The following is a 19,558-nucleotide window of genomic DNA, read 5'->3' on the forward strand; positions in this document are numbered from 1 at the left end:
GTCTGTAAGGGGGAAAACAGCTTTTGTTACATGCATTTCATCAAAAGAATAGTCTATGCATATGGACAGAGTCCAAAATGAGAGCAATGGATCCCAGTACCTTCTAGACATTGTGAGTTAGATTTAAAAACAGCTTTAAAATGCACTGAAGGATACATTTTAATGCACTTTAAATGGCTGATTATGAAAAAATCCAACATACTACTTCTACAAGTTAAAGTCTGTTTCTGCATCTCTTTCTGTGTACTCTTAAGTCAACTTTTTTATTTTCTGTGCAAGTTTGGCGCAATGTATTCTGTAAATCTGTGTTTTTAGTATAGATACACATGTACATTATATAGTTGTATGTCTACATATACATACACACATTCTTAACTCTTCCTACTGTTCTCTGTCAATTAACTATAATGCACACCTATTATGCTCTGTCTTCTGAGTACAGGAAAGCATTGCTTTTAAAATTGTATTAACTTTGTAAAAACAAGAACTTTAAAAATTCATCAAGATTCAAGTTTTTTCTCAAGTAATATTTCTAAAGCAAGCTAATAGTGCCTGTAAAGCTAAAACATCTCCTTTAGAAAGGAAGCACTATTTTAATTTTTCAGTACTCTGTTAGGGATGATGACTTCAGCTTTATTTAACAGCTGTTCTTTTTGTTTTAAATGAAGATTGAGAGCACTTCTTGGGTACAGAAATACTCTGTCTTATGAAGAATTCTTTTTAAATAAAAATCTGTCATTTTAATTTCATTGATGGGAAGCTGAAGCAATACTCAGTTAACAGCCAATCCTTTAGCTACTTGTTTTCTGATCAGCAGTGCTGAGGCAAGTATGATCAGGTGGCTTGCAACATTCTGCCTTCCAGACATCAGTGTTAAGCCATGAAATATTGCTGGATGCCTGAACTGTTCCGAGTACGCTGGCCTGTCTGTGAGCCCCATTCTGTATCTTGAACATTACTGAAATAGATAAGCTCCTACCTTCCTTTGGGAGCACGGTGTAGGTTGCTTCCATGCCTCCGTGGATGTGGTCAGTAACGTGACAGTGTAGTAGCCAGGTTCCAGGGTTCTGCGGGGTCATTTCCACAGTTTGAAATGTCCCAGGGAACAGATCAAAGACATCTGCCCGGTAAACCGCGGTTTGCTTCAGGACAAAAAGAGACCATGGTTAAGCAGTGTGGCATGACCAGATGGCAGTAATTTAAGCTAACTTTTATGCATATTCCCACCAAACTTCTTCATCACAGTTGAGTGATGTATGTCATCTCTACAGAAGCATCACTTTGTACATTCACTTCATGCTTAAAAGAACAATAAACAAGCAAGTGGAAATGAAGGAAAACTACAGCTGTTGTCTTACCACAGCCATGAAAGTTCACAACTACCATGTCAAAGCAACTTGCGAGGTTACCAGTCAGCAAATGCTACTGGCAGATACTCTCCCTCTCCTATATGTTGATCAAATACAGGTTTGGGGCATAAAAACTTTACGGTCAAATTACAAGTCCTGCTTAATATTGTAATGTGACTTTCCGCCAGAGATTACAGCCCTTGGTATTTGATCTACCTCTCATTCTTAACACAGCAAGAAATGAGTGGCAAGGACCTGTTACCTTGTAATCAAAGCTGTGGCCGTGGAAGTGTGCTGTGTGAATGTCTATTTCATTGCCCATTCCCATCAAATACCAGCTTACTTTATCTCCAACATGCATAGTCAGACCGTGTAAATTTCCAAACACCTTTCCATTAATGGCTAAAAATAGGGAAAGAGCAAGACAGAGAAAACAAGTAAGATTTTGTGTATTGTTATTCTCTAAACTTTAATAGAATACAAGATTGGAAAGCCAATGCTGGGCAAAAGTGACGGCTTTGAATGGTATATAAAACCAAAACAATTGGACAGCATATTTTGAATGCATCTGATTATATTCCATATTTAACTAGAAAGTAAGACATAGTTAAAAGTTCTTTACTGTACACCATTGCTAATATTGTAGTTCTTAAAGATCTGCGTTTCCTGCAGCTCTTTCTAAAGGGTAAGCTTTACCAGGACATGCTTTCAGGATGCACATTGTCTTTCCAATTTAGCCAGAACAGTTGGTTGCTGACATCAAATAAAAATCTCAAATTTAATTTTTACTCCTTCTCTCCTCAAAAGTTCAGCGTGGGACCATTTTTTCATAGGTTTGAAAAAGAAAAAAAGTAATTCAGTGGCATTAACAGTGTTTTCAAATAGTTTGAGTGATATTTGTCAGGCCTTCCACCCTGGAACTGGAAATTCACAGGGGATGAGCAAGTCAAATTTATATGCAGTACTTTCAAATATGTAATTTTATAGTTTCCAGAGTTACATTAAATTGGGAAACTTACCATGCATTTTATTGCTTTCAAGGAATTCCTCATCCTCTTTGTCAACAAGGTGCGGGTTGGCAGAATAGGTTTCAATGTTTTCATCCAAGTACCATGATTCATTTTCATCAAAAACCATAAAAAGAAGAGCAAATTGAACTTTCTTTTCGGTATGAAATGATGGCAGATAATGATTGTGACACACAACAAGTGTGCCTATTAATCCACTGTAAGTGTCCTGAAATTACAAATGAAAAAAATCATCTAATTACAAGATGTGACTAGGCAGAAGCACTTGTAATGCCAGACATGAATCCTCTTACTATTTTTACAGCTGTCAGTATCTGGGAATAAAGGTAGCCAGTATCAGACAAACAAGGTTGTTTCTTCACTGTTATATGCTACTCATGGATCAAGTTCAATGGATTATGAAGAGCGAGTAACTGCCTCTTTTTCAGCTCTTGCTAGAAATAAACATTTGTTTAATTTTAATTGCTTTCTCTTTTTTTTTTTTTTCCCCCAAAATTCTTTTTAGGTTTTAGGATTTTGAGCGTGGTTTCCATTCAAAATATATTTCTTGATGCTTTGTGTTTGCCGAGACATGAATGAAAGAATACATTAATTTCCATTAAAAATTACTAGTCATGTTAAGTTAATGTGTGCTTGTACAAAAATGACAGATTTTATGTGCCACAGTTGCACATTAGTTTTCCCACACATGACTGAATAGATACTGAGCAAGCTATAAAGTGTTAGCTTTAAGAATGAAAGCTGAGTGAGGTGATCTATAGCAATAGCAGAAGAACCAGGAAGCAAGAACATGAAGGGCTGTGACTCAAATTCTGCCCCGACTTTCTTGCATTATTCAAGAGACATTTAAATTCAAAGGTATGATAATAGGGGGAATGACTTGACAGAGAAAGCAGGAAGAATTTCATACTCATCTCCCTTTTGCTATAAGTATATCTGTGTTGAAGTCATGAACAAAACCCTTTAGATTGATACTGATAATATACCTTAATGATGTCCACCGTTGAATGGTATGCCCATGCAATACAATGTGGATCTCCTCTCTCAGAACTAGATCTCTCTGGGATTTTCCAGACATACATTTTTGTTTCACCTGAATTAAATAAATATTGATGAATTTTAGAAGTTTTCTGTGTGCTGACCTGTAAGAGGTCATCCTGAAATAGATGTTATCTCCATTTACAGCTTGTATTTGTCTTGAACTTCCTCTTCCCAATTACTGCGCTGGCTAGCTTACTGTTATTTCCCTTCTGCAGGTCCCTGGCTCTTCTTGCCAACATTTGTGTGTGTGCGTGTGTGTGTGTGTGTGGCTGCACTGTCTAGTTTACCATACTTAATAAAAACAATTGTGTCTTTTGTAAAGATCACATAGGAACTTCTGAAATAATAGCTAGCATAAGCTATGCTCTCCCTGTGTAGCCAAATCTGTTTGCTTTCATGAAAGGTGCAGCCACACTGCATCAAAAAATTACTGATCTGTCAAGGGCTAGGATACATAGCAATAGTTAGCAGGGCCTTCTTAATTGTAGAAATATTTGTCATAGTCAGCATCAAAAATTTAAGAACCTGAGGTAAAAGCAAACAAACAAAAATGAAGTCTTTCCTGCTATCTTAAAATGAAAGCTTGCTAAACCTTACTAGAAAGCTTGATGTTACTTGCTAGAAATAAACAAGGATGTTTTGGTACCTGGGTTAGTTACAGCAACAACAGAACTGTCTGTTTTCACTCCATGGGCATGTATAGAATAAGGTCTTGATGCCAGGTTCTTAAAAACTATTATAATTTTATCTCCAGTATTTGACATAAGCAGTGGCCCTGTTGGGTTGAAAAGAAAGATTAACTTGGTTTTACAGACAGTTTGTTGTGTTCAAATACACAACAACACTGGCTTATAATTCAACTAAAAACTATACATGGATAATGTAATTCACTAGGATATGCCAACTTGAGTAGCTGAAGTTAGGCATCTGAGTAGAGGCCTAGGTTTCAAAAGCTCTGAGCACCTACTGTGTATTTGAAGTCAGTTTGGATGTTGTTGCTCAGTGTTACGCTGACTTTGAAAATACTGACCTGTAATCAGGCAGCAAACCAGGGGGGGTTTTTTCTTGGAAAGCAAGCAATGTAATCTTGCAAGGAAAGCACCATAACAAAAGTAGCAATTCCATGCAGGTTTAGGCACTTTGTGTGGGTAGAACTATGCTCAGTATTATTCAAATAGTATCTTCTTGTTTTGTTTCACTGCATTTTTCCCAGTTTCAAAACTGAACTTCATGATGACTATACCTTGAATTCCCAGGTGCTGCTGCTCCGCTGCTCTGTTTTTGGGAGTACTGAATGTATGATCAGTGTACTCGCGATATACTACCTTTCTGTATTTTGAGCCAATGAATTTGTCATCTTTATTTAAAAATGGACTGCCAGGGCTGGGGAAAAAAAAAAAAAAAAAAAGAAAATAGAGATAAGAACATGTTGTACATTTCTTCATGTATTTTAAAACACCTTTTGCAGGTATGTCAATTAACCATCAAACAAAAATCCAGCTCAGTGAAACAGTAATCTCACAGACCACTGGTGTCTTCAACATGAAAAGATTCTTGTTAAGCTAGGAGGTTTCTCTTAACCTGGAAGGTTAAAAAAAGAAAAAAAAAAGACCAAGTCTATATAGTATTTGAGAGAAGGCTGAGTGCTCAGCCTGGCAGGTATTTCAAATTGCAAGAAGTTATCCAGCAACTTGCATACCAAAAAATAGAGCCCCGAGTGACTTCTGCAGATCTGAAATGAAGCCTAAAACTTGTAAAGCTTAAGTGTCTTGCTGAAATGAAATGTGAGGGACTGATTCTCTGCTGAGATCATGGGGGCCGGAGACAGTGGGGAAAAAAAGTCTGATAACAGCATAGTCCATATTACTTGTGCTTAGAACTACGACAGAGTCCACTGTGGTATGCAGGGCAAGGAAATGTGCTATCAAGCTGAGGAAAAAGAAGAAAATATAATGAAGTCAATTAAAAAATATAGGCAGTTACAATCTACTACTTTAACCTCAAATGAAGTTATACAGGTGGAACACAGAAATTACTTCATTGTTTAGCCTCTTATGCTAATTGGCATGAATTATTTGATCCAATCAGTTCCCTCTCATTGAGATTCAAATACTGTGAATAAAACACCAAGGTGACAAGCTTCATAGTGAACTAATTCGGTCATGGACTTACCTTGTGTAAGCTAATGAAATTGAGAGGAGTAAAAATGAACCTTACTCAGAGTACAGATAAACATGAGACAAAGACATGTTACATATTGTAAGTAATCAAATATCGGGACAAAGTAGTCATCATATCTACAACTTAATGAACATTTTAAGCATTCCCCATCAAGGACTGTACCAACGTCAGTAAATAATAAATGCACATGCACTATCCAGGATTCATGAAAATCTGCAGCTGCCCCACAGAACATTTATGCTGGACTATTTCATGAACATCATGCTGTCTGGCTCACAATTACATAGCAACATTAGTGGAGAAGGACCACAAATTCAAGTCATCCCTAAAAATACATATGCAAAGAAAGTGTGTCTAGAAATGCCTGGAGGAGGAAAAGGTTCAGAGAAGTGGGTTGCTCCTTTGCTTTTTTGCATTTTTGCCCTTGTGTATATTTCGAAGTACCTTTCCTCATGGTATTGATGCCGCTCAAATTCCCATGTCCTGTTAGGAGAATAGTCCCATTCAACTTCCACTGCAGCAATATAGTAAGTCTTTTCATGCAAATACATGGATAGATCCACATTCCACCAATGGCATTGTTTCACTTTGTAATTCTGTTTCATGCCCCCTGTATAGTGATCTGTTGTCAGGCAGGACACTTCAAAAACTCCTAGAGGTCGTACAAGAAACAAAGACTTGAGGACAAGAATCTGTTACTAGTAGATCTTGAGATTGTATTACCCATGTTGATTTAGTGTTTAGAGACTGAGGCACAGGCTATTGCTCATATAAGATCCAAATTCTTTGTGTAGTATGGCTACTTGTAGCTAGCATACATAGAAGCTAGACAAAATCAAGGCTTTAGCATTAAGAGCTAACATCTTATGAACACAAGCTTGCTGCCCTTCAAACACAGCTGTACACAGTTTTAGCACCCAAAGGATCAAACTATCAGCTATTTAAAGTTTGTCTCTAAGTGTAAAACGTTCATAGGTAAACAGTTTCTAAACTAGTAACAGGATTTTTAAAAAAGACATTTACCTTCAGAATCAGGGTTCATAATAGCTGTAAGAAATGTATGTGGAAACAGATTTGCTGTATCCCTTCTTGTTCCTTTAGTTATGAATGTGTTTTCTGCAAAGTATATCCCATGGACATCGGCTTCTGACCCCAAGCCCATCAAGTGCCAGGAGACCACACTTCCTTTACACATTTCAAGACCAGGTTGATTTCCATACATATAACCATTAATGGCTGTAGAAGATTTGAGGAAGCAAAACCCACTTTGATTAACACATTACTTAATTCTGCAATACAGATTAATACACACTTTGGATGTAATGTGATGCCTTAGACTGACAGAAATATCAATAATAAAATACTTCATCACATCAGCGAAACAAGAGAATGATTTCAAGCAAAACAACTTTTAAAACCCGGTGTTTAAAAACAATTTCTAACTGTTCTCCTTCTCAATGTCTAAAGCACAGGTAGCTGACTTGGCCAGCTGGAAATTCCACTGCTTTATACCCATCAAGTACGCAGGATGCATAAAGCATACTTCTTTATACCCTGCAACACCCCCCAGCCACACAGTGGAGACAATCTGAAGTGTTTTTTAGTTTGTGTTACTAATCCTTTCTAGCTACTCCTGTTCAAAACTTTCAAAGCCTGATCCTCACAGGTACAACTGAATGCTCAGTATCAAGGTTCTGTAAATAGTAGGAATGCCCCCCCGAGGGCAAAATCTAAGAATGAGCACAAGCAAATATGTTTAAAGATTAGGACTTACTACAGGACTAGGTACTGAAGATAAAAATGTTCTTTCACATGAAACTTGAAAGACGTTTCTACAGTACCAGAGTACAATCAGTGAAACTTGGCTCTGCCCTAAATAAAGAAGCAAAGATTTTCATTCTAAGGGGGCCACAGTGCCGTCCACAGCCTGAATCAGACTCAGCCATGGACACAAAATGAGCCAGCAATGTGCCCTTGCCACAAAAAAAGGCTAATGGTATCTTGGGCTGCGTTAGGATGAGCGTTGCCAGCAGGTCAGATTATGAAGGTCACATTGCAGCTGCTATTGTAGAAATGCTTCAGACAAGTTGAGCTGGAAAGCAGAAAAGGACCTGAGGGTCCTGGTAGACACCGAGTTGAACATGAGCCAACAATGTGCCCTTGCTGCAAAGAAGGCGAATGGTACCCTGGGCTGCGTTAGGCAAAGCATTGCCAGCAGGTCGAGGGAGGAGATCCTTCCCTCTGCTCAGCACTGGTGAGGCCACACCTGGAGGACTGTGTCCAGTGCTGGGCTCCCCAGTACAGAGAGACACGGACATGCTGGAGAGCGTCCAACAAAGGGCCACAAGGATGAAGAAGGGACAAGAAAGCATCTCTGCTATGAGGAAAGGCTGAGAGAGCTGGCACTGCTCAGCCTGCGGATCACAAGGCTCAGGGGGATCTTATCAATGTACCTGCAGGGAGGGCATAAAGAAGATGGAGCCAGGCTCTTCCCAGCGGTGCCCAGGGACAGGACCAGAGGCAATGGGCACAAGCTGACACACAGGAGGCTCCCTCTGAACACCAGGAAACACTTTGCCACTGTGAGGGTGACCGAGCACTGGCACAGGCTGCCCAGGGAGGTGGTGGAGTCTCCATCCTTGGAGATATCCAAAAGCCATCTGGGCACGGTCCGGAGCAACCGGCTCTGGGTGACCTGGCTTGAGCAGGGGGCTGGAGACGATGACCTCCAGAGGGCCCTTCCAGCCTCAACCAGTCTGTGATTCTGTGAAAATCCTCCTTTCAGCTACATCATCTGTAGGGCACAGGTCGGTTTTCTCTATCTGCCTGGTTGCATTCATAGGGGTTGCACATAGACTACAGACCTAATTCCTCCTTCTGTCTGCTCAAAGTGGTACATAACTTCTAAATGTGCAACTGCTGTGCAAGACACTGAACAGCTGGCATTGTATTTTGAACTGCCACATTTAGCTGAAATTGAGTTGCATTCAAGCATGGTTTTCTTTCCAATGGAAAGGAATTAAATCTCTGGCACTATACAGTTTTCCCAGTCTCCAACAAGAGATCACAAAAGTAAAAACCTTATTGTAGAAACGAATATTTGGCTAGCTGATAATTTTCTTACAGTGCATTTTGTTAGACTCTTGGAAGTCCTCATCATCTTTGTCAATTTTATCAGGATTTAGTGTAAACATCAAAATATTGTCATCCAAGTACCAGCTCAGATTCTCATCAAATACTGTGGCAAGTAGAAAAAATTCCCTGTTCACCTTTTTCTGTTGAGAAGAAACAGCACAAAGGAAAACAGAAATGAGTGAACAGAAAATGTCAGGGAAAAAATTCGATGTGCGTAATAATTTATGAGTATAATTCACAAAGTAGGATAGATGCATACATTGACACTTCATTCTGATAATCTCAAAGCTCTCTAATTGCTGTATCTGGTGACTAGATATCTGCTGCTAATGCTCTTTCTACCAGCAGGAACCACCTCTGGAAATGAATGTGTGTTTTGGTCTTTTTTAAAGTGTCTACATTTTTCTAGTCACTCTCATCCTAGCTGATACCTGAATGCCAGTGGTTGCTCGCTGTGATGGTGGTTTCACAATACAGTCTCTGAGCCAGACAGATTTTGCTTTTTTTTTAAAAAAAAACAACCAGCAAACACACTTTCTTCATTTTATGTATTCCCCACAGCGCATGGGTGAGACTGATGTGGAGAGGAGGTGGTGCTGAGTGCGGCAGGCCCTGGGGGCACAATTCAGGACGAGAAAGCAGATTCAGCTACAATGATGCAAATTCCTCCATTTTCATTCTTTGACTGACCTGTTTCCCAGAAGGAAGCAGAGCTCCTTTCCTGCACACCAAGAGAGGACCCACAAGGCCAGAACTGGTGTCTCTGACTGCATCCACAGCTGAGTAATAAAGCCAGGTTAAACAGTCCGGATCTTGGTCTGTGGGGCCCACATCTTCTGGCACATTCCACTCATATGTAAATGTAGCACCAGGACTCACAAGAGAGGCTGGAGATTCAGTACCTATTACAGAAATCAACATTAGGAATTATGCTTAATGAGCATTGTTTATTTTGTTACCTTTTATACGTCACTATGTACGACGGCCTGTTCTCTGGTGCTCGCAGGATCCCCGTCTGGAGACGCACCTCTGGAGGCGGCGCCATACAGTGCCCCCTCGTCGCTCTTGTGGTAACTCACGCCGTGGGGCTGAATGCTAAACGAGCGGCTGGCATTGTTTCGGAAGGTCACCCTGATGGTCTCACCCACTTCAGCCTTGATAACAGGTCCTAGAGAAGACCACATGGTCTAATTACAAGGTGTTTCTATCAAGTGATGTACAGATCACCACGAGCTTATAGCAGTCAATTCCATGGCTGGCTGCTTTTCCCGTTGCATGGGGAACTGCCCCTGGGCCTGTGTGGCCACAGACCAGGTCCGTGGCACACAACCTGAATCACATGGCAGCCCAGCAGCAGCTGGACTGCTCCATTCCCAATTCCTTATGGAGGCCCAGTGACATGCAGGACAGTTCCTCCCTTTGAAAAGGGACCCACAGACATTAGCGCCAACCTCAAACTCAGTCCAGAGCCATGCCAGAAGCAGCCAAGTTACAAATAGGGCTAGACCTGCCCAGCCTGGCCTTGTAATTCAGAGCCTGACCTTTGGAGACCGTGGCATATTCCCACAGGCAAGTTGCTCGCCACTGCCTTCAAGAGCTTTCTTACAGCCTGGGGTGTCTCTTGGAGGCACCGGCATCTGCAGGAGGCAGGGAGAGCTAAGGGCCCCTCCCTTGGAGGCGGAGGGGCACTGTTGGCCAGCTAGTGGAAGCGATAGTTTACTCTTATAAATCTTTGACATGAAATAATTTTAGATATCTTACCTAAGAGTCCAAGATGTGCTTCCTCTGTGAGCCTTTTTTTATGTTCAGTGAAAGAACCATCTGTGTATTCTTTGTAAATGGCTTTTTTATAAGACCCACCAATTCTTGTCTCGCTTTGTTCAAAAAATATGCGAGATTCACTGTGTAAAAGAAATAGCAATAGATACAAACAGTTCAAGTAATAATGCTCAGCTTTACAAAGGCAGTCAGGACCTCAACCCTATTTTCTGAGGTACGACATGCTGAGTTTGTCTTTTGGGTCTCCTTTCAGTGATCTGGCCACACACTTGTGTGCAGTCCCATATAAGGATGTGCAGGAATCCATTATCCTCCACTAGCTTCTCTTTAAGAAAAAGACACTGTGCTGTGTTGCCGTTATAAAGCCAGCATGCTTAGAAACTCATCAGCAATGATTTCTAGTCAACATTTCATAATCTGAAGTTTACTCTTCTTTTTATTAAAAGTTACAAAGAGTTCAACAACAGTAGATACAAACACCAAGAATATGTAACATCTAAATAGAAAGTGAGAAGATTTAGTCTACGCTTTTACTCTTCAAAAAAGGACCTTTCAGTGTCTTACAAGCACTGTTCAGACAATGAACTGTGCCTCATCCCTTGTGGAGCAGATAAGTATTCTTTAACTCACAGATGAAAAATCTGAGGAATCAATGTATTCAGTGAATTGATCCAGGTCTTAAATTTGTAAACACAGAGCAAAGGGCAAAGCTACCTCGTGCAAGTTGTTTGCTAGCTGAGATGCCGTTAGCCTGATTTTTGTCAGCTAAGGAGATGATCATGAATTCCTAGCTTTGAATCATCAGAGGTCACTGCCTACATATGACATTACAATTCATCTTCATCCCAGTGAAATTACTGATGTACAGCAAAATCTATAGTAAGATTGCAAGGAAGACAATAGACCTAATTTGGTCTGATGTTTATCCTGGCATTAATAATTAAGCAGAGGTGAGGACAATGAGAAATTCTGCTTAAAAGTCAGCTCTACTGTATGCCTTACCTTATTTAGCGTATTTATATCAATTCTGCTTGGAAAGTAAAACTTCTTTAATTAGAAACATTTACCTGTCAGTGATTAATTCTTGTCCTGTAAAATGGTTCATTGCAGATGGGCCGTAATTCCAGATGATCTCTTCAGCAGCAATGAAGTACTGTCTTATCTTTGTACTCTCATTGTGAGCTGTTGTAGATTTCCTACAATCTTTTACTTTAAAAAGAGCCTGCATACCACCTGGAAAAAAAAAAAAATGAGGAGGTAGACAAAATTAGGGAGAAGGAACCGCACTTTGTTTTCTCTTTCCCTGCTTCCAATAGCTCTTCTCTTCCCTGGAGAATTCCTGTACCATTGATTGATATGCAAATCACAAATGAAAAGGAAGATGAAAGATACAAAAGAATGCACACCAGCTGAGCTAGGATGTAGAAACACAACCATGGTATTTACAGCAGGCGGCCAGGCATGGTAAAGTGCGTTCTGCTTGTAAAGCTGCAGCTGACGTGGTAGTTACAGAGAAGATTAGGGTGGAGTGGAAACGGCACGGTCAGTTAGCACTTCAGCCAAGGCCAGGTGCTACCAGACTGACCGTCTTCCCTCTAAATCTAATCAACAGCTTACTTGTGAAACTCCTAGGTCTCTGCACCCTAGAGGAAAGGTCTGTTAGCAAATCTGCTTGCTGGAGATACCAATAATATAATAGAGTCCTTTTACAGCTGTGGATTAGGCTAGTTTGGAGGATCCAGGTCTTGCCCAGGATGCTTCAACCACATCAGGATGCTGCTTGACGTGATAGCTATTTCAAAACTTACAACCTCTGTGTAGTCAAATCTGTAGGTTAAACATACTCCTTTTCATATCAGAATTTTCAAACCTTGGAGAATGATTTTGAGTTCTGTGTTCCTTCCCACTTTTGTTACTTCTCTAACTCACTTATAGGGATATAGATAATGCAAAAGTGTGGAATTAGCTTCTAAATATTTCATATGGTTAACAAACGCTGGAAATACAGGAAGATACAGGGAGGAGAAATGCAGATCATCTTTGCTTATTAGCCAATGCACTTTCCAGAACCTGTCTTTGTCAGCAGGCAAGTTAGCCTGCCTGTCCCGTGCCGCTTGCCCAAACATGGAACGAGCCCGAACTTTTTTGTTGGCAAACAGCAAATTGTGATTAATTACCTTCAGTAAGAGGCAAACATCATGCTATTGTTTGCCTAACATTGAGGCTTGCAAAAGTGCATCTGTGCCAATTGCTGCCAACTGATACTAATTTCCATTACAGACAAGAAGTTCCTTGATTTCTGTGGCTACATGCTCAAGCCCATCTAATACACTTCTAGGCATTTCAATTACTCTGAGAGTTTTGTTACCTAGAGGAGAATGTTGTCTGGCATATAACCAGGTCAGGAGTACTGCTAAAGTGACTCAGAAAGCTGTTAGCTCTAGCTAAAAAAAATTCTGGTCACTGGAGCTTATCTGTACCTTCGATATGGTCATTCACTTGGCAGCTGAGCAGCCATTCCCCAGCTCTCCTTGGTATCATGACAGCATCAATAAATGTGGCTGGGAAGAGGTTGATGGTGTCCACTCGATGATGCCTTTCTATTAAGGTCTGTCCATGAAAGTAGGCTGAATGGATATCAGCTTCATTACCCATGCCAAAAAGATGCCATTTTACCTTATCTTCCACACACATCGTGAGGTTTGGGAGGTATCCATACATGTATCCATTGATTGCTAAAAGAAATGTTATTTGTTACAGTTACCTTCACAGATCTTAGAATTTTTAATTCGAAAGAAGGTGTCATACAACCATTGCTCTGTTCTTCAAAGAGAGAAAGAAGCTCAAAACAAAACTCTATGCCTTTGAAAGTGAGCAAATACCAGACACTGACTTCATCTGCACACTATCTCCACGACCAGCAGTTCCTGCTATGATTCTGGAATCCATCAGAGCCAAAGGTATTTTCTTTGTTGACATAACATTAAAACCTCTTTTTCTAAACTGCGATATTATAGTACAGAGTTCAGGACTAAGAAACAGAACAAAGTAACACAAGTCTGTTAAGAGTGCCTGGGAAATTATACTGGCAAAGAGGTTCTTGGCCCCTAGGAATTTCATATCACAACTCCAAAGGTTTGATCCATACTTGCCATCACTTTTTAGTTTTGGTTTTTTTTTTTAAATTTAAAAGGATCTTTCTTAATCCTCCAAGAAAAAACCCTGCTTAAAAAAAAGAAATTATCTACGTTCATCTTTAAAAGAGACAACACATAAAAACATTACTTCACCATTTCAATGACAAGCAATGTTAATATAACATTTTCTTACAGTGCATTTTATTGCTTTCCTGGAAGTCCTCATTGTCTTTGTCAACTTCAGAAGGCTCCGAACAGTATGTCCGGATATTATCCTCTAGATACCAACTGAGATTTTCATCCATCACAGAAAACATAAGGATAAATTCATCATCAAAGTGTTTATCACTGCTCTTATTCATTGTATCTGAAAAAGAAAGCAGTATATTCAAAGTCTTTGGCAACTGACATATTTTCACCAGTTTTAAGTGTATTATCAGTAGGGCTGGCCACTGCTTACTTTGTATTTTGCCACTTTTCTTGAGTGTGAGTGTACACATAAACTTACAGGCAAAACAAAAATCTTTTTGATAGATACCATAAAATAACCTTACTAAGAATAAATATTGCATGTGATAGGATTACAGTAAATCTGTTTCTCATATCAGTATTTACACATCCTTTTGCATTGCTAGTATGAACACATCTCACATATATGGATTTGTGGACAAAGTACTCTGCAAATTATATTCGCTGTCACACACAAAATCAAAGAACTTCCTATACCATTGAAAGATAGCTAATTGAGAAGACAAAAAGCTGCTATTTCAAAATTAACTGTAATCTTCTCCTCTTCCAGTAAATTATTTCACTGATATTTATCAATAACCATTATCAATCACGTTGCATATGTATTTATTTACTTATTTATTTATGGTTTACCTTTCCTGCAAATTATTAAAGGCCCAACAAGCCCTGAGGCAACATCTCTTGGAGCATCTACGTGGGAGTGGTAAACCCTGGTTATGCAGTCTGCATCGCCCTTAGCTGGACCTTGATCTTCTGTCATGTCCCATGTATAAGTGTACTGGCCTCCAGGCTCCACAGCATCGTCTCTCTTTTGAAAATCTTTGGTGTTATCAGGATAAAAAGCACCTGAAGAATGCCACACAGCCGCCATTAACACAGCACGTTCACAAGATGGTGTCAGGTTAGCGCCTGCCATGCTTTAAAGTTGACTGCATGATGCAGTAACGTGGACTGAACATCTGAATACAGGTTAAAAAAAAAAAATCTCTAAAATCAGGTGAGTAGATCTTTTCCTTCTCTTTAGGAGTCTCTTCATTTGTCTTTGAATTTTATGGGAGTGCTTCAATTAATGGCACATTAAATTTAGTCCTTAATTTATTAGGCGGGCACCATGTACTTCTGCTAAAAAGATAACAATTCAAATATTTGTAAAACATTTGTTAACTATTAATCTTGGAAATGGTTCTAAAATATTGCATATGTCCTCAAGGAATAAAGTGTTGCTGGAATGAGAGCAACAGAAAAAAATTTAAACATTGTTTCAAAAAGTGCATGTACTGCTACACAACACGCTCTTATGCTCCCACAGAATGCGACTGCATCAAGCCACATACTAGTTGTAATGAAAAACATCACTATTTTTAAGGCCCACTAATAAAACTTTCAACAGCCATATTCTGGTGCCGTCTGGTGCAGAAAATCCCCCATCGCCTGAGTGTGGCAAGACCAGCTATTGCAAGGGCAAATCATCACTAATCCCAATAGCACCCCTACAATATATCTTAAAGTGTGTCAGACTTTCATCTCATTAACTGATTACTAAGCAGTAGCTATTTCTCCATTTTAAGAAATTCTTGTGTATCTTATATACAATATATACAAATTCAGTGTTAAGAATTTGGAACTGTAAGTTATCAGTGTTAACAATATCTTCTTCACAACAGCATCAATTTTTCCTTTAGATATCCTCAATATCTGTATCTCTTATATACCTTTATACCCTGATTTCAGGTGAAATATAAATATTCTTATTTCAGGTGAAATGTTGACCTAAAATCACCTTCTTTATGAATTCCACTTTTGTCTTTGTATTTTGCTCTTGAAAAAGTCACCAAACTTCTTGGCTGCTATTTTAAATTTATAATGTCCTGTTTAAAAATCTTTATTTACTTGACCAGTCTTCTTTTTGATGAGGGAATATCACTTACAGTCAGAGGAATGATTGACTTTTGATAAATTCTGGCCCAGAACAGACTCAAGCTTACCTTCATTTTCCTTTGTGTATCTTACACCATGTGGATGCAACGTGTAGTTTCTGGAAGCAAAGTTTTTCAAGTGAATGATAATGGAATCTCCAACTTCTCCCTTAATGATAGGGCCTAAAAAGCCCAGCCAGGAAGGTTTGTCAACTATCACATCATATAAATGATTGGTGTACTGAGTGTAGACAGCCTTCTTGTAAGTGCTTCCTATCCTATGTGGTCCTCTTTTGAGAAAGACTCCAGCCTGCCTGTAACGAAAATGCACAAACACATCTGTAGTGTCAGATACTAATTTTCTATTTCAATGGTGTTAATTAGTAGGGTGTCAAATAAAGACCAGCCTCCGTAGCATTGTGCACAACTGTATCTGTGTTTAGGAGCAAATATGTCTCTCATCATAAAGAGTTAGGCACCCATATAGAGATAAAGTATTACGCACCAACCTGAATTTTTTTTTATACTTATTTGGAAGACTGAAAACAAGGGTATTTGATACAATTTTGGGCAAATTTGAGACCATGTGGATGAGGTAAATAATAGTTCTTACTGCTGGAAACTTTTGTACTTGCATGCTTAAATTGCTGTATAATTTTCCATGGCCTGTTAAAAATAGTAATTTCCATCATCATGCTATTATGTTGACTGCATAGTCCTTGCTCCATTGCAATGAGGAGCAGACTTTTCAGCTGTAAAATACATTTAAGATGTTTGGACATATGTGTTGTGTGTGTGTGGAGGGGCATGCATTGTGCTGAAATCAGTGAGACAAGCCCTCAGCTTGCTCACCAGTCATAGATGAAGAAGAATCGCAGCCCCAGAGCTTGATATGGATTTATGCTAATAAAGTCTCATCCTTTTCACAGATTCAGCCCAAGAATATACAAACAGGTTACATGAGAGCAGGGAATTAGCAATGACCCCTTCAATCACCAAGTGCCTTAACTACTGGACCATTGCTCCTCTCAGTTAATGAAACACTTACATTAAAAATGAGAGCTCGGTTAGCAAGAAAACAGCCTAACCCATGAGCTAAAATGAGACTGATGAAGATGGTATTTCCTACACGTGGTGTCAATACCTCTGAACTGTGTAGCTGTTCAAACCAGTAGTGCTACTGCTGGCTGATGCTGTTAGCCCAGACTCTAGAGTCTCTTTAACAACAAATCCTCCTGCACATTTCCCTGCCCATTTCAGGACTAGCTGTGGAAGTAAACCTACTCCAGGAGGAGGCAATCCCGGGAGACAGGGCAACGTTGCCTGAAGTTCAGCAGCCTCCTGATTTCTCATCTTATCATGATGAGAAACCAAGCCAAATTTGTTTCATATTCCCAGCAAGCCATATTGTGAAGCAAGTTAAAGCTGCCCAAAAATGCAAAGTATTTCTCACAAGGTTGAGCATTGTTTGAGCATGTGGGGAAGGAATTGTTTGTACTTTGGTAAGCACAGATCTGAAGTGTAATTAAAACGCCAATTCAGAGCTCCATGAAACTTGGAGAGTGTAAACCTAGTTGCAAAGGCTCAGTTACTGGAAGTCTAAGTGCATGAAGCTTTTTAGCCACAAATTAAATCAAATAAACATGTTCTTTTTGATGTTTAAACAGCTACCATTTAATTGTAGAGTATTCCTTCTAGCAAGTAGACTGCGCTCTTCCCTTCCCCTGCTTCTATAAATATCAATCTCCATACAAGCACAGCTTCATAGCTGAAGGGTTCAGGAGGAGGCGAAGAATTGGAGGTGGTGAAAATGAAAAGTGTGGTAAAAGGGACCAGCTCCATTACAGGCATACAACCACTGAAAAACTGGAATTAATTTTGCATGCTGCAGGTTGTCACAGAACAGAGAAAAGCAGTGAAAGTGCTTTGTGAAAGTGAAGGTGGTGGCTTGTTGTATTACAACACTGCTCTGCAATTTTCAGACTAAGATGCCCTGCTTCCACCATTTGTCAGAATTACTAGCCTGCTGAATCACTGGCAGTGTCTTACACGTCACTCAGTTTATGGTTAAAAATAAAAAAGTTGACTGCTTCATCTCATGCCTGATGAAATGGCAGATTATGGCTGAGATATTGTTGGCTCTCACTAGAGAAAACAAACCACAGGAAATCTTGTAATCCCTCACCCACAGACTAAATGAGAACTGTTTTTGAGATTCTTCTAACTTCTGGCTTCTTTCCTCATTGGTTTTATTTTAGTACAGTCCTACTTTGTTTTAAAGGCACTGTAAAAAACAGAAGGAAGGAATATTTTTTGTCTTTCAAATATTTCTCTGATGCCTTTTATATCTGAGTTTTCTTTATTGATTATTTATATCTTCAGGGTGCTCCCCTCCTCCTCACCATACTTATCCTCAGCCTACTTATTGCTCTCACTCTGCACAGGACCCTCCTTGCCTTCTCACAAGCCACCCAGCTCCGCCACTGCGGATGGAAGGACCCAGCTGTGCTGCTGCACCAGTGAAAGCGAGCACTGCCAACAATGAATATCTAAAAAGGAAACCTGTGCCCAGTAGGAAAGTTTTACATTTGTCACACTTCTGTGTTTAAAAACATAACAGCAAAAGTCTTCTCTTCAGCACTGGCACCACTGGCACCTTAGCCATTCAAAATTAAATGTCATTAGACATTCAGGGGCTTTTTCTACTGCTTAGTAAACATTTCATTGCAACAAATTCACAACAAACCTACATATTCCAATGCTTTTAATTAGCAGAGCTTTGGAATGCAATTCTCAAGCAAGCCAGGAAAAAAACCAAAATTCCCTTATATGTCTGACAGAAAAATCCACTGACACCAACATGATTCATTTCACTGCCTTCACCAAGTTTTCAGCCTGGGCCCAGTGTCTAAAGCAGACAACACTGTAAAATCAAACTCGACCAGCATAAACCATTTACTTACTCTTCTTCTGCAAAAAGCTGTCCCGATACGATATTGGTATTGCCAGGTGCGTAGTTCCACACGGTCTCTGTAATGCCAATGTAGTACTCCCTGTTCACTGCCCCAGCTTGGCAACAGCAAGAAAACAGCAAGCAGCTTAGGAAGAATAGCTTCATTTTGCATTCATGAACCTTGTGGAAAATGTGAAATAAAAACACAGGACGGGCACATGCAATTTCCCTTTATATGTTCTTGTCTCTCCCACCCCCTGCCCTCCTTACCTCCCCCCATCCCCACTCCTGTTTGCTTTGGTGAACACAATAAAATGTTGCACAATGTGTCTGTGTGTCAAGAGTAAACAAAACATTCTGGTAACCTCGTCAGTTCAGATAATCTTCAAAGAAATTTTTTCAATTTCTGCCAACCTACTATCACGCAAATTACCATTTAGCCTGTTATCGGATTGTAAATCTTGTAGCTGAATTGAAAGTACTGTAGATTTAAATGGATTTACAGACTTAATTACATTCTTCACTATCTTTATCACTCTATAGCTTGTATACAACTGAGAGAATCATTTCTGTGATGTGCGGCAGAAGAATACAACTTCTTAAGTGCACTGTGGAAAGCTCTAAATGACAGCCGCTTTCTCTGGGGTATCTGCTTCTGTGCTGACGGAACTGAACGCAAGGCAGGCCCTGTAGGTGCAGCCTTTCTGCTCCCTATTTCCCTTGCTCGTTCCCAATCTACAGATCGCTGCTTCCTCCCCTCTGCATAGCAATCACTAAACTCATGTGACAC

The 19,558-nt window shown here is 39.7% G+C and overlaps 1 protein-coding gene across 1 annotated transcript; it reads right to left on the reverse strand.

The window, feature by feature from the left end:
• Positions 1-720: 720 nt before the first annotated feature.
• CP (ceruloplasmin) lies at positions 721-18,933 on the reverse strand. Its single transcript, XM_009489914.2, is given in 20 exon segments — positions 721-771; positions 773-932; positions 934-1,142; positions 1,612-1,751; positions 2,369-2,585; positions 3,364-3,470; positions 4,065-4,193; positions 4,662-4,801; positions 6,044-6,251; positions 6,623-6,835; positions 8,724-8,874; positions 9,425-9,636; positions 9,762-9,902; positions 10,496-10,635; positions 11,581-11,746; positions 12,994-13,248; positions 13,844-14,017; positions 14,533-14,745; positions 15,885-16,129; positions 18,779-18,933. Coding segments are annotated over 20 exon segments (3,426 nt in total).
• Positions 18,934-19,558: the final 625 nt, after the last annotated feature.

This window comes from Pelecanus crispus, chromosome 9 (assembly GCF_030463565.1).
Source record: "Pelecanus crispus isolate bPelCri1 chromosome 9, bPelCri1.pri, whole genome shotgun sequence".
NCBI lineage: Eukaryota > Metazoa > Chordata > Aves > Pelecaniformes > Pelecanidae > Pelecanus > Pelecanus crispus.